Here is a 16,856-nt window from a genome sequence, read left to right on the forward strand (position 1 = left end):
GATGAACCCCAAAAATGAAACCTTCTGAACACCAAAGAGACACTTTGATCCCTTCACAAACAAAGAATTAGCACGCAGGACCTGAAAAACCGTTCTGACCTGTTTCACCTGAGACTCCCAATCATCCGAGAAGATCAAAATGTCATCCAAGTACACAATCAGGAATTTATCCAGGTACTCTCGGAAGATGTCATGCATAAAGGACTGAAACACTGATGGAGCATTGGCAAGTCCGAATGGCATCACTAGATACTCAAAATGACCCTCGGGCGTATTAAATGCAGTTTTCCATTCATCGCCTCGCCTGATTCGCACCAGATTATACGCACCACGAAGATCAATCTTGGTGAACCAACTAGCCCCCTTAATCCGAGCAAACAAATCAGATAACAAAGGCAAGGGGTACTGAAATTTAACAGTGATCTTATTAAGAAGGCGATAATCTATACAAGGTCTTAGCGAACCATCCTTTTTGGCTACAAAAAAGAACCCTGCTCCTAATGGCGATGATGACGGGCGAATATGCCCCTTCTCCAGGGATTCCTTCACATAACTGCGCATAGCGGTGTGCTCAGGCACGGATAAATTAAACAGTCGACCTTTTGGGAATTTACCACCAGGAATCAAATTGATAGCACAATCACAATCCCTATGCGGAGGTAGGGCATCGGACTTGGGCTCATCAAATACATCTCGGTAATCAGACAAGAACTCTGGGACCTCAGAAGAGGTGGATGACGAAATTGACAGAAATGGTACATCACCATGTACCCCCTGACAACCCCAGCTGGACACCGACATGGATTTCCAATCCAATACTGGATTATGGGCTTGTAGCCATGGCAACCCCAACACGACCACATCATGCAGATTATGCAACACCAGAAAGCGAATATCCTCCTGATGTGCAGGAGCCATGCACATGGTCAGCTGGGTCCAGTATTGAGGCTTATTCTTGGCCAACGGCGTAGCATCAATACCTCTCAATGGAATAGGACACTGCAAGGGCTCCAAGAAAAACCCACAACGCTTAGCATATTCCAAGTCCATCAAATTCAGAGCAGCGCCTGAATCCACAAACGCCATGACAGAATATGATGACAAAGAGCAGATCAAGGTAACGGACAGAAGAAATTTTGACTGTACCGTACCAATGGTGGCAGACCTAGCGAACCGCTTAGTGCGCTTAGGACAATCAGAGATAGCATGAGTGGAATCACCACAGTAGAAACACAGCCCATTCAGATGTCTGTGTTCTTGCCGTTCAACTCTGGTCAAAGTCCTATCGCACTGCATAGGCTCAGGTTTAAGCTCAGGTAATACCGCCAAATGGTGCACAGATTTACGCTCACGCAAGCGTCGACCGATCTGAATAGCCAAAGACATAGACTCATTCAAACCAGCAGGCATAGGAAATCCCACCATGACATCCTTAAGGGCTTCAGAGAGACCCTTTCTGAACATAGCTGCCAGCGCAGATTCATTCCATTGAGTGAGCACTGACCATTTTCTAAATTTCTGGCAATATACCTCTATCTCATCCTGACCCTGACAAAGAGCCAGCAAATTCTTTTCTGCCTGATCCACTGAATTAGGCTCATCGTACAGCAATCCGAGCGCCAGGAAAAACACATTGATATTACTTAATGCAGGATCTCCTGGCGCAAGAGAAAATGCCCAGTCCTGAGGGTCGCCGCGCAAAAAAGAAATAATAATCAAAACCTGTTGAACTGGATCACCAGAGGAACGAGGTTTCAAGGCCAGAAATAACTTACAATTATTTTTGAAACTCAGAAACTTAGTTCTATCTCCAAAAAACAAATCAGGAATAGGAATTCTTGGTTCTAACATAGATTTCTGATCAATAGTGTCTTGAATCTTTTGTACTCTTGCCGAGAGCTGATCCACAAATGAAGACAGACTTCTAATGTCCATCGCTACACCTGTGTACTGAACCACCCAAATGTCTAGGGGAAAAAAAAGACAAAACACAAAGCCAAGAAAAAAAAATGGTCTCAGAACTTCTTTTTTCCCTCTATTGAGAATCATTAGTACTTTTGGCTTCCTGCACTGTTATGATAGGCAATTCAGTATCACAATGGACATGGAGGTCAGAGCACATACAGTGATCTGACAATAACCCAAAATAATAGAACGAGCTCTGAGACGTGGGAACTCTGCAGACCGCAATCCCTGATCCTCTCCAAACACAACTAGAGGCAGCCGTGGATTGCGCCTAACGCTCCCTATGCAACTCGGCACAGCCTGAGAAACTAACTAGCCTGAAGATAGAAAAAACAAGCCTACCTTGCCTCAGAGAAATACCCCAAAGGAAAAGGCAGCCCCCCACATATAATGACTGTGAGTAAGATGAAAAGACAAACGTAGGGATGAAATAGATTCAGCAAAGTGAGGCCCGATATTCTAGACAGAACGAGGATAGGAAAGATAACTTTGCGGTCTACACAAAACCCTAAAGAAAACCACGCAAAGGGGCAAAAAGACCCTCCGTACCGAACTAACGGCACGGAGGTACACCCTTTGCGTCCCAGAGCTTCCAGCAAAACAAAATGGACAAGCTGGACAGAAAAAATAGCAACAAATAGCAAAGAAGAACTTAGCTATGCAGAGCAGCAGGCAACAGGAATGATCCAGAGAAACACAAGTCCAACACTGGAACATTGACAGGAAGCATGAATCAAAGCATTAGGTGGGGTTAAGTAGAGAAGCACCTAACGACCTCACCAGATCACCTGAGGGAGGAAACTCAGAAGCAGCAGTACCAGTTTCCTCTACAAACGGAAGCTCCCAGAGAGAATCAGCCGAAGTACCACTTGTGACCACAGGAGGGAGCTCTGCCACAGAATTCACAACACAAATCCTCACTGGAACATATTATCTTCCCAAAATATTAGTAGTAATAATAATATTAATAATAATAATAATAATAATAAAAACCGACAAGAATGTTCCCTTTCTAATAATACCAATATATTAAGATTAATGAAATACAAGCAATAAATTAATTTGTGCAAATCTCAGGAGGGGAAGTCAACCATACGAGACAAAATGGTTACTCCACCAGAATTTTTATAAATTCTCACAGCAAATCAATAAGGGTAATAATATTATCCCCCCAAAAAAAACATTAGCCCAAAGGATGCTGACACACCCACTCCCCCAAAGAGTTGTTGGTAAATAGGGAGGGTGTCATTACCAATGAGATAGACAACTCCCCAGAAACCTCAGATACGGAATTGGATCTATCATTTCTTATGGTACACGAATGCAGTCCTGGGGCCCTTGACAGTACCATTTTATCTGACGCATTGGACCCAGTAGACAACAGGAAGGAATCCCTGATGATCAGTGAAGGAAGTCAAATACTAATTCTTTGTCCGTTAGACCTAAAATAAATTCCAATAAGGTTACTCTTTTTTTCCCTGCTATCTACCGCCAATCCCAATCATCCTCGAAAAAGAATAAAACGTTATAGAGGCTGCAGGGGAGAGACTAGAAGCCAGGGGCGGATTATCAGAGGGTCAATATGGGCGGTAGCCCAGGGCCCAGTGGTCTGGGGGGGCCCTGGGCTACCGCACAGATTGACCCTCTGATAATCTGTGAATGCCGGCGGCCGCCGCCGGCATTTATGTGCCCCCCCCCGCCGTACCCGGTGGGCAGAGAGAGGGGGCCCGCATCGGGCCCCTTCTCATCTGCTCACCGGGCCCCTTCCGGCGCTGCGGCGGTTTCCAATTGACGTGCGGGCGCGCTCCCGCACGTCAATAGTTAACAACAGCCGCCAGCCAATTGGAGGCTGGCGGCTGATGTCGGCCGCAGGCGCACACGTCGCCGGCGTCTGACGTCATTGTCAGTCGCCGGCGAGTGTGCTCTGCTGCAGGGAGCTCGCCGCCTGGAGCGCGGACAGGTGAGGAGACTGCTTGTTTTTGGGTTTTTTTTTTGGTTTTTTTTTATAACGGTGGACGGACACACTGAGGGCAATGCTGGAGGACACTGGGGCAATGCTGGAGGACACTGGGGCAGATTGCTGGAGGACACTGGGGCAGATTGCTGGAGGACACTGGGGCAGATTGCTGGAGGACACTGGGGCAGATTGCTGGAGGACACTGGGGCAATGCTGGAGGACACTGGGACAGATGGCTGGAGGACACTGGGGCAGATGGCTGGAGGACACTGGGGCAGATAGCTGGAGGACACTGGGGCAGATGGCTGGAGGACACTGGGGCAGATGGCTGGAGGACACTGGAGCAGATTGCTGGAGGACACTGGAGCAGATTGCTGGAGGACACTGGGGTAGATTGCTGGAGGACACTGGGGCAGATTGCTGGAGGACACTGGGGCAGATGGCTGGAGGACACTGGGGCAGATGGCTGGAGGACACGGGCAGATGGCTGGAGGACACTGGGGCAGATTGCTGGAGGACACTGGAGCAATGCTGGAGGACACTGGGGCAATGCTGGAGGATACTGGGGCAATGCTGGAGGACACTGGGGCAGATGGCTGGAGGACACTGGGGCAGCTGGCTGGAGGACACTGGGGCAGATGGCTGGAGGACACTGGGGCAGATGGCTGGAGGACACTGGGGCAGATGGCTGGAGGACACTGGGGCAGATTGCTGGAGACACTGGGGCAATGCTGGAGACACTGGGGCAATGCTGGAGACACTGGGGGAAATGCTGGACATACTGGGGCAGATTGCTGGACACACGGTTGGTAATATTCTGGACACACTGGGGGCAATGCTGGACGCACTGGGGCAGATTGCTGGACACACTGTCTGGAGGCAATATGCTGGACACACTGGGGCACTATGCTGGACATACTGGGGCAGATTGCTGGACACACTGGGGGTAATATGCTGGACTCACTGGGGCAGATTGCTGGACACACTGGGGCAGATTGCTGGACACACTGTTTGGGGGTAATGCTGGACACACTGGGGGCAATATGCTGGAGACACTGGGGCAGATTGCTGGACACTGGGGCAATATGCTGGACATACTGGGGCAGATTGCTGGACACACTGGGGGCAGGACTGGAGGCATGGGCAGAATGTAGACACGGGGCATGATTGGAGACACGGGGCAGAATGAAAGACATGGGGCAGGATTGGATCATGGGGCAGGATGGATACGATGGAGACATATGGGGCAGGATGTGGAGATCATATGGGGTAGAATGGATACTCATGAGGGCAGGATGCGAGAACATATGGCTGGAGCCAGGAAGGAGACACACGGGGCCAGGATGTGGAATATTATTACCATAGGGGCTAATTAAGGGATATTATTACTGCAGTGATGTATTTATTTTATTTTTTGAGGATACTGTTTTAAATGGGGGTCGGTCCTGTTACTGTGCAGAGTGACACTATATCGCCTTTTTTTCTTCATGTGGTGTAATGTAGAAGTTGTGAAAAATTAAGTAATGTGTTCTACAAGCGGAACTCGAGATAACTGTGTTATTTCCTGCAGAAACGAGTCCTGGCTGGAAGAAATGATGGCGGTCTGTGCTGGATGAAAGATGAAGGACTTCACCTAGAGACGTCACTGGTGAGTCAGTGTTACCTATACACTGACACTATACACTGTATACTATATAGAGGTCCTGTGTATAATGTCACCAGTGATCTCTGTATTACCTCTACACAGACACTGCATACTAAGTACAGATCTCCTGTGAATACTGGCACTTATGGTGATAGTATTGTGTTGTTGTTTTTTACTGATCAGTATTGTAGTATTCAGTCACTATGTGGTGGTAATATGTGGTCTGGAAATGGTGTTGTGGTATTTGTCCCTTGTATGTGATATTTGGTCACCAAGTGGTGGTAATATGTGGTCTTGACATGGTGCGGTGGTATTTGTTCCTTGTATGTGATATTATTCGATCACTGTGGTTGTAATTTGTGGTCTGGTCATGTTGCGGTGGTATTTGTTCCTTGTATGTGATATTATTGGTCAAAATATACCTAAATTGTATTGCAGATTCTACCAAATATTTAATAGGTTACAGTAGAGTAGGGCCCGGCCATTTTTCTGGAATATTCTGGTTCGGGTATATCATGACCCCCGTCACATGACCCCCGTCACATGACCCCCGTCACATGACCCCCGTCACATGACCCGGGGAGGGGGGGGGCCCACAGTGTCTGAACAGCCCGGGGCCCTGGCTACCCTTAATCCACCCCTGCTAGAAGCAGATAAAAATCTCAGAGAAAATCACCCCTTGAACAAACAGAAAAAAACAGGAGTTAAGTATTTTTCATTGATTTGATCATCTCTTAAACCCAGATGAGATAAAACTACTCAACAAAGGCTTATCCTTTTGTCCCAATGTCAAGACAGACCAAGTCAATTTCTTCTTGGATCTTAATAATTTCATTAGGAAACGGACTCTCGATAGACATTTTGTACTAAAAGAAAAAAACAATAAGGTTCGCAATGCTGATATTCCAATCTGTCCACCCTCTGATCTTGGACCTACTCCCTGACATGTGGACGTTCAATCTAAATCCCAGTTTTACCAAGATCCGTCACCACTGTACTATAAAGATTATCTTAGTCCGCTCAATGGGGCTAATGAATCCAATCTTTTTAACAAGAAAGGTAATTTTTTTTTATTAAGTATTATCAATTACTGTTTTTATTTTCTCCCCAAAATTCACAAAAGTCTTACTAACCCTACTGGTCAGCTGTTGTGAATTCTGCTCCTGGGCTCCCTCCGGTGGTTATGAGTGGTAGTGCTGCTGTCTTTGGATCGCAGCATTTATCAGGTGTATCCACTTTTTATTATTTGGGCTGGGCTATTTAGTCCTGCTTTATCCTTTAGTCAGTGCCAGTTGTCCATTGTTTTTGGAGGATTCACATCCATACCTGGTCTCTCCTGTTTTGCTGTTCATTTCAACAAAGATAAGTTCTGGCTTTGTTTTTGCTGTCCACCTGCTGTGGACCTTATAGTTCTGTGCATTTTCATGTTTTGTCTTGTCCAGCTTTGTCTGTGAAGGATTTTTTTGCAGCCAAGCTGTGTCTCTGGAGATGCAGATATACCCTCCATGTCTTTAGTCAGATGTGGAGATTTGTATTTTCTGTGGTGGATATATTCTAGTGTTTTAATACTGACCGCATAGTACTCTGTCCTATTCTTTCTTTTTAGCTAGAATGGCCTCCTATTCTAAATCCTGATTTCATGTCTGCGTATGTTATTTCCCTCTCCTCTCACAGTCAATATTTGTGGGGGGCTGTCTATCCTTTGGGGATTTTCTCTGAGGCAAGATCATTTTCCCGTTTCTGTCTTTAGGGGAAGTTAGTTCTTAGGCTGTGTCGAGGGGTCTAGGGAGTGTTAGGTACTCCCCACGGCTACTTCTAGTTGCGGTGCTAAGTTCAGGGTTTGCGGCCAGTACAGGTACCACCTTCTCCAGAGTACGTCTCATGCTGCTCCTAGGCCACCAGATCATAACAGTCAGCCTACAGTATAATATGAGGGATCCACTCCATAACAGCCAACTTATCTCATGATATTGATTTATTTTTGCAACCTTATGTTAAGTTACCCTCTCACATTCCAAATTATTCTCATCTTATCACTAAATCAAAATGATTGGAACTACCACAAAACTATTCATTTTTCATAATGGAGGTTAAACACATTGGTATATCTAGGGGGGCAGCCAGGCCATGTGCCCCTGGCGCAGCTGGCAGGGGGCGCAGTCAGGCAGCCTAATGCAGCGGTCCACAGTGTCTCCCCGGTAGCTGCATTCTGCTGCCACTCGGACTGAAAGTCGGCTGTTCTCTGTGCCGATTGTCAAGCTGACAGCCGGCATAGAGAAGCTGCAGCGCGCCGGCTCTATCCTGCTTCCTGCCCACGCTTCCTCTCACACAAACAGCAGTGCCACTGGATAATGTAATCATTCAGTGGCCGGCTGTGCCAGAGCGATGAAGTTGCCGACAGTGATACTGCAGCAGAGCGGTGAGTGTGAATGTTAGTGTGTGTGTGTATAGAGCTGCGGGGAAATGTGCAGAGAGGTGAATGGTGCTGTGTGTGTCTGTGTGTAAGAGGAGGAGAGGGCAATGATGGGGCAGATGGGGAGAAGGCAATGATGGGGTGAGGAAATGATGGATGTGGTGGAAAGGTCAATGATGAGGATGATGGGGAGAAGGCAATGATGGAGGTGGGGGAGAAGGCAATGATGGTGGTAATGGAAAAGACAATGATGGGTGTAGTGGGGAAGGAGGCAATGAATGAGGGTGGTAGAGGAGAAGGCTGTGATAGAGGTGGTGGAAAGGGCAACAATTGGGGTGATGGAGAGGGCAATGATGGAGTGGTAGGAGAGAATTCTACGATGGTGGTGGTGGAAAGGACAATAATGGTGGTAGTGGAAACGGTAAACCAGGATGAATCATTGCCTGGCAACAAAGATAATTTTTTGTTGGATGGCATCAGATTTTTTGTTGAGCACAACATTTTTTTCATTTGAGGGTATGGCCTACCGGCAGGTGGGCGGCTACGCGGGTACACGATTCGCGCCCTGTGATGCCAACTTATTTATGAAGTCTGTTCATATTGCTCACTCCTCTCTGCTGGTGTGTAACATCTTCTTTAATAGAAGGTTTATAGACTACCATACCTATTTTTCATATGGGCTGGGACTCCTGAAGGCGCGATCCTTTGTTCACCAATTGAATAAAAATTCTTGGGGATTGGAATTTTATTTTTCCTTTTCCACAACAAGAGGTCAGTTTCTGGACTTGGCAATTTACAAAGTTGAGCAGGGTGCTATTCACACTTCGACCTTCGTCAAAAATGTCTATGTGAACAGCTACCTGGAGTTTTCAAGTGCGTACTATCCCAAGTGGATCACAAATATTCTATATGGCCAATATAGGCGGATCAGAAAAAATTGTTCCACAGATAAGGAGATAAGGAGACAAGCAGATACTAAAAAGGAGATTTAGGGACAGAAAATACCCAATAAAAATATGAAAAGATGCTTTTGAACGCACACAAAAAAACGGAACCAGACAGAGTACCTAAACATGGCAAGGATCTCCGTTTAAAGATAAGGAACATATTCTAGAAAAAGAGTTATTGAACAAAAAAAATAGTTTAAAGCTTTATAACAACATATAATCAGTCTCACAGTAACATCAGGGGTACGTTATCCAAACACTGGAACTTTAACAAATGACCCTGTTCTTTCAGGAAATATAATGAAAAAACTAACATAGTTTTTTCGTAATAACATGAATCTGAAGAATCCATGTTGCCCCTGGCAACATCAGATCAGATTCCCCATTGACTTCCCCTCCCCCATACAAGGACCCTCTAATAGAGGTTCCTATCAATGCAGGGCAATTAAATGTTTGAGCTGCAATATGATGAAACAAGGTTGTATAACATTTTCGTCTATGGTCACAGGGGAAGTCTTCCCTATAAATCATTTCTTAAACTGTTATGCCAACTATGTCATCTACCTGTTGCAATGTGACTGCAATCTTCAATACGTTGGCCACACAACGCCAGCAGTCCGCAACAGAATGAATAGTCACATATGACATACGGAATGGTGTTATTACACATAGTTTATCCAAACATTTCCTCACTTATTACAAAAAAGACCCCAAGTGTCTAAAACTCACCCTTTTAGAACAAATAACTCAAAACACATCCAATAGACTCCAGAAACTCGTCAACTGGGAGTCATATTGGATATTCAGACTATAAACCTTGATGCCTGAGGGCTGAAATTAATTCATAGATAATACGCTTCTACGTTGTGGTGACAATTTGTTTGGATACTATTGTAATATTGATGAAAATGTATTTAATTTAATTTTTTTAACAGTTCAAATAAAAATAATTTGTTTTTGTTTTGTTTTGCATATTGAATGAATTATAGGAAGTGTTTCATTTGGTAAATTGCTGTTGGATTTATGTTTTTAAATGCAGATGAAGTAATTAAATAATTTTGTGAGGACAACCAGTCAGTGAGATTGTGAGGTCACCGGGAATGGTATGAATGGTGACATGTATTAATCAGTCTGTATGAGCCTGATGAGGGGGCTGGACCGGCTCCGTAACGCAATAAATGTTAAACATTATAATCTCTTCCTTCCATCCTTGGCAGCACTTTAGGAAGCCCAATTTTGGTCTCTTTTTCCTATATTCTCTATCCGGATCTCACATGGAGGTTCAGATGGCGCAGCTGCGGCTGTGGATGATCATTTTTGCAATTTCCAGGGTTGTGCCTGCTGCTTCAATAAGATAACCGATCCAGGTGAGTAGAAGGCAATCGCCCTCTTTCAGAAATAGCTGTCGATCTTCTCAAGGAGTGCTTTCCATTTGTGTTTTTTATATCTTATTTTATATCTTATTTCCATGTACTATTACTACTTAATTACTGCAGGGTATTTGTTCATTGTGTCATCTGTTAAATGGCCACAGTGTGAATGTGCATCTTCACAATAAAGTTATATCAACACTAGATGGTGGCCCGATTCTAACGCATCGGGTATTCTAGAATATGCATGTCAACGTAGTATATTGCACAGCCCACATAGTATATTGCCCAGCCACGTAGTATATTGCCCAGCCACGTAGTATATTGCCCAGCCACGTAGTATATTGCCCAGTCACATAGTATATTGCCCAGTCACATAGTATATTGCCCAGTCACGTAGTATACCTCACAAGCCACGTAGTATATTGCCCAGCCACGTAGTATATTGCCCAGTCACGTAGTATACAGCACATACACGTAGTATATTGCCCAGTCACGTAGTATATTGCCCAGCCACGTAGTATATTGCCCAGTCACGTAGTATATTGCCCAGTCACGTAGTATATTGCCCAGTCACGTAGTATACCTCACAAGCCACGTAGTATATTGCCCAGCCACGTAGTATATTGCCCAGTCACGTAGTATACAGCACAGACACGTAGTATATTGCCCAGTCACGTAGTATATTGCCCAGTTATGTAGTATATTGCCCAGCCACATAGTATATTGCCCAGTCATGTAGTATACCGCACAGACACATAGTATATTGCCCAGTTACGTAGTATATTGCCCAGCCACATAGTATATTGCCCAGCCACATAGTATATTGCCCAGCCACATAGTGTACAGCACAGAGCCACGTAGTATACAGCACAGACACGTAGTATACTGCCCAGTCACGTAGTATATTGGCCAGTCACGTAGTATGCACCATATACCTGTTAAAAAAAAGAATTAAAATAAAAAATAGTTACATACTCACCATCCGGAGCCTCCGGGTCGGTAGTTGGTCTATTCTGGGATTTTTAAAAGTTGGTCACACAGGGTTAATAGCAGCGTTAACCGAGTGCCTTACACCGCGGTCAACGCTGCCATTAACCCTGTGTGAGCGCTGACCGGAGGGGAGTATGCGGACGCCGGGCACTGACTGCGGGGAGTAAGGAGCGGCCATTTTCTTCCGGACTGTGCCCGTCGCTGATTGGTCGTGACTTGGATTTCCATGACAGACAGAGGCCGCGACCAATGAATATCCGTGACAGACAGAAGGACAGACAGACAGACGGAAGTGACCCTTAGACAATTATATAGTAGATTTCTTTCATTTAGTTCGTTTTGCCTTTTCTAGAATACGTGAATATATTGGAGCATATAACACTGGATTTCTCCATTGATCGGGTTATTTCCGTACCCAGGATCCTCTGTATGGGATGCCCAGTCTGTCGGCACTGCGCGCCTCCTTCTCTCTTTGTTGTACTCGGATGTAGTAATAAATGCCGGGACTATGGGAAAACATAAGTACAATGTTATTCACATTTACTGTTTTTCGGAAGATTTCTAATCTCTCTCTTATTACTGTGTGGGAAAGGATAGAGAATGGAAAAGCAAGGTCTTATCTCTGTTCTCAGATAAGGGGTTAGTGCGCAGCCTCCTGGTGTTACCAATCTAAGCACTGGCCAGCGAACAGACAAGGCCGGGAAAGTGAACTGTCACAGGAAATACATGATGGCTAGCAATCACAAGAATATTACAATAATGAAATAATCTGTATAATAAAGAGCAATACATTGAGTACCGGGTATTATTAGGATAATAGTTGCCTTATTTTGCTTTCAGAACCTAAATAAAATCCTTCATATTTTTTTACCATGCAAGTGGCCACATTCAATGCCCTGATTTGTGAAATATTCCAGACATCCAGCCTTCTCCTCTAGGTTTGGGCAGGGCTCTCCTCCATTTTCGGGCTCCTGTAACACTTGACGCCGGCGCACCCTATATGTTGGGCTGCACTGGATCGCACAGCCACTCCAATGGCTCCATTCACTAACGACACATGAACGAGCTGGAAAAACACAAGCACAGATGTTTAGTTAAGTGTAATTAAGTCATTCTTTGTGCTTCCTTTATTTTCTGCTTTCGGTATTGTTTCTACATTATAACAGCAAGATGATACTACCTCCACATTGTTATCAAACCCCACATATGACATCTTTTTTTCTATTATGGCAAAGCTTACCTATTAATGATTATATGTTATTTTAATTGATAAAACACTATCTAACATCTATCACTATCTAACAAGCAGGCAGTCTCTGCATGTATTGTGGCTGTCTAACCTCCGCGAGACATGCAGCCACGGGGACACAAACATATTATTCGAGCACGCGGTAGACACTTGGATAGCACACGAGCATAGACACTCATCACTAATGTGCACCAGAGCGGCTGTGTGTTCATCACGTGACCTGTCACATGATTTCCCCAAAATATGTCACATGTCACGTGAAACATTGGGTGTTGGGGGGCCTATGCACCCTAAACTGCCCGGGACCCTGGCTATCCTTAATCTGCCCCTGTTGTACTGTATATTAAGTTTATAGTTCTATAAGTAGTATAGTAGTATAAGTTCTCCCAATAGGAATGAATGGACCCCGTAAAAAATATATTGCATCCATATTTGTTAAAAATAATACGGGAGAAATAATACAACAGAGATCTTATGGACAAAACACAGAACTGATATGGAATTCTGAGCTAGTTATGGACAAACTACAAGGTATTATTTATATCTACATATACAAGTGAACTGAACACAGTAAATAGAGCTACAAGCTGTTTTCTGCCCATATTCCTGATCATTTTTAGGATGCACTTTGCCATCAAGTGGTTGGGTTGCTGGCATCTTGTTACCCACCACCGCCTTATTTTGAGTGCTTTGCACTTTGTGGATTTACTATGGAGCAAATTGTTCTCATCTCATCAGGCTGAAATTCTTCTAACAGCTTCCAAAGAAACTTTATCTAATCCTTTGCCAAGATTTTTATGTTTGTCATTTTCTAGAACTGTCAAAACCAAACAGTGAGGAGTTGTGTTATTATGAGCCATTGTTAGTAATACAGGAGATGTACAGAGAGTCAATGTACACTTCCTATAGACGATGTCACATTTCTCTGCCCTGGTGATAATACAATAGTGTAAGCTGAATCTACTTTGGTTTAATAGATAAATGTTTAACACTGTAGGATAGCAGATGAAGCTACAATAAATACAGAAATCCTCGATCGGATAAATTATCGAAGCAGAGGGGAGTTTCAATATTCCTACTGTGCCCCCACAGGGCAAATTAAGAATTACATGTGTCAGGTCCTCCCAGACACTCTTTCTAGAGTGAACACACCGTGTCATACTAGTACAGATACTGGTTAGGGGCAAGTACCAATCGGGAAGCAGAATGGGGAAACAATCTGGGTCAAATGCATATGGCCGATCACAAACCAGCTTTACAAATTAGCATGAATCAATAAACTTAGTTTCTCAGACAAGGTGTGCCACTGCTGTGCAGAGTTCATTAATCAGAAATATTCAGCCATAGTGTCACGGGTTTACCGTGACAGAGAGAAGCCAGAAGAATGCAGTGTCTGATTTCTCCTATCCCTGCACTAATTAGAAGCACTTCATCTTCTTGTTAAACAGTGTAAATTTCTTTTGGCAGTGCAGGGGGTGATCTGCTCTGTTGCGTGCTCCTGGAGCGTTTAGGCTCTCAGCTGTGCACTATTAGTCACTCTCATCTCCTATATAAACTGGGTCTTGGCTAGCACTCATTGTCAGAGTTAGCTTATACTGCATGGCTGGTGGTTGTTGTTGGTTATTATAGGAGAAGGCGTTTTGTGGATTTATCTGTGACTGCTGCTTGGTTTGAAGTGTGCGATAATTCCCTTTCTTATCCTACTTCGGCTTAAACCCATCCACTCCCCGGGGCATATGGGTTTCATCCTCAGTTCAGCTCATTTAATAGGAATCGTTCTTCTGGAATACCTGAAGAAGAACAATTTTCATCATCAATTACATCTGTGTGGCAAGGGGTTAAGGATAATTTGAGGAAGATGGGGTCCAAATATAAAAGTGTGGCTGATCACAAACGTTTGGTGGGTCCAGATCTGTGTGTTGGTGACATAGTGCAGTTTACATCGAGGAACATTAAGTTGAAGGTTCCCTCTTGGAAACTGGGTTTCAGGTTCATTGGTCCTTATAAGATTGTTAGTCTCGTAGGTGTATTACGGTTTACTACTACTCCCCTCTTCCCTAGGTGGGGGAAGGGTAAAGACTGATGGTGGATTCTGGAGCTAAGGCAAGGTATGTAGCCCCGGCATCTTCACCATCAGAAGTAATCAGGGCAACAGGAGGAGCTAGGGCACCCCTACTGTTAGGGACAGAGAAGGATCTCCTGGTCACGGGGCACCTGGCAACTGAGTTGTGACAAATAGCCTTGGAACAAACCTACAGCCATATGTCTTATAGTGTTTGGCATCTGTGTTCACCTTTTTAGAGAATGAGGTGGCAAAACCGGGAGCGACGACAGTCGCACAGGTAGGCACTGTAGCCATCGAGCTTGTATATCGCTCTCTGCTTTGGTTAACCAATGTACAGTAGGTCCTCAATAAAGTCTTTTCCTGTATTACTGTGCAGCTGCGGCTGATTCTCACAATAGCTTGCTTAGACTGAATGGATTTGTATTCACTCTTCACAACACAACACAGTGTGCAGCCTGAAACTACAACAGATTTCCCTTTACTGACAGCAAACAGATTCTTGAAAATTATGAGAAATTGACATGCAAATTGTTTTAGCAAGTTAAATAACATTTCCAATTTACTCAGTGATTACGTCTTATTAATCTAAATCCAGAAACCCCTTCATGAAGCACAAAACAACTACGGTATATCATCCATGTAAAAAATGAACTTCCCTCTTGAGCATAATTAGTGGTTGCACTGATCTCAGTGTGATAATTACAAGCAAGCACATTTAATTGCATTTCAGTCTTTCATTTGGCTGCTGAATCCCCACTATATACTGAGCCTAATCCATGAGATAGAACACTTGGCACTTCAGGACTTTCAAAGGTTAAAATGTTTGTAAAGGATTCAATGTAAGAAATTATAAATGGAAGTTACGCCATAAAGTCATACCGGGGGAACCAAAACTGGACTCACATTTACATGCTAAAGAGGACCTGTCACCAGGCCAAACGTGACCAGTGTTTGCTCTTATTTTATTCCCGTTGCTCCTTTCCAAATATTTTTTTAAATCTTCTATATGGGTCCAGAGATATGGACCTTTTTATATGGGGCTAATTACAGGTCCTTCTCAAAAAATTAGCATATAGTGTTAAATTTCATTATTTACCATAATGTAATGATTACAATTAAACTTTCATATATTATAGATTCATTATCCACCAACTGAAATTTGTCAGGTCTTTTATTGTTTTAATACTGATGATTTTGGCATACAACTCCTGATAACCCAAAAAACCTGTCTCAATAAATTAGCATATCAAGAAAAGGTTCTCTAAACGACCTATTACCCTAATCTTCTGAATCAACTAATTAACTCTAAACACATGCAAAAGATACCTGAGGCTTTTATAAACTCCCTGCCTGGTTCATTACTCAAAACCCCCATCATGGGTAAGACTAGCGACCTGACAGATGTCAAGAAGGCCATCATTGAAACCCTCAAGTAAGAGGGTAAGACCCAGAAAGAAATTTCTCAACAAATAGGCTGTTCCCAGAGTGCTGTATCAAGGCACCTCAATGGTAAGTCTGTTGGAAGGAAACAATGTGGCAGAAAACGCTGTACAACGAGAAGAGGAGACCGGACCCTGAGGAAGATTGTGGAGAAGGACCGATTCCAGACCTTGGGGAACCTGAGGAAGCAGTGGACTGAGTCTGGTGTGGAAACATCCAGAGCCACCGTGCACAGGCGTGTGCAGGAAATGGGCTACAGGTGCCGCATTCCCCAGGTAAAGCCACTTTTGAACCATAAACAGCGGCAGAGGCGCCTGACCTGGGCTACAGAGAAGCAGCACTGGACTGTTGCTAAGTGGTCCCAAGTACTTTTTTCTGATGAAAGCAAATTTTGCATGTCATTCGGAAATCAAGGTGCCAGAGTCTGGAGGAAGACTGGGGAGAAGGAAATGCCAAAATGCCTGAAGTCCAGTGTCAAGTACCCACAGTCAGTGATGGTGTGGGGTGCCATGTCAGCTGCTGGTGTTGGTCCACTGTGTTTCATCAAGGGCAGGGTCAATGCAGCTAGCTATCAGGAGATTTTGGAGCACTTCATGCTTCCATCGGCTGAAATGCTTTATGGAGATGAAGATTTCATTTTTCAGCACGACCTGGCACCTGCTCACAGTGCCAAAACCACTGGTAAATGGTTTACTGACCATGGTATTACTGTGCTCAATTGGCCTGCCAACTCTCCTGACCTGAACCCCAGAGAGAATCTGTGGGATATTGTGAAGAGAAAGTTGAGAGACGCAAGACCCAACACTCTGGAT

General features: G+C 44.3%; 1 protein-coding gene across 1 annotated transcript in view; it reads right to left on the reverse strand.

Annotated features, from left to right (window-relative positions):
- SBSPON (somatomedin B and thrombospondin type 1 domain containing) overlaps positions 1 to 16,856 on the reverse strand; it is a 41,891-nt gene that overhangs the window by 13,408 nt on the left and 11,627 nt on the right. The window contains exons 2-3 of the mRNA XM_069731480.1: positions 12,162 to 12,356; positions 11,706 to 11,796 (exon numbers count right to left, since the gene is read on the reverse strand). Coding sequence (XP_069587581.1) covers positions 11,706 to 11,796; positions 12,162 to 12,356 — 286 coding nt within the window. The remainder of the gene's footprint in view (positions 1 to 11,705; positions 11,797 to 12,161; positions 12,357 to 16,856) is intronic.

Source organism: Ranitomeya imitator, chromosome 6 (genome assembly GCF_032444005.1).
Source record: "Ranitomeya imitator isolate aRanImi1 chromosome 6, aRanImi1.pri, whole genome shotgun sequence".
NCBI classification, from domain to species: domain Eukaryota; kingdom Metazoa; phylum Chordata; class Amphibia; order Anura; family Dendrobatidae; genus Ranitomeya; species Ranitomeya imitator.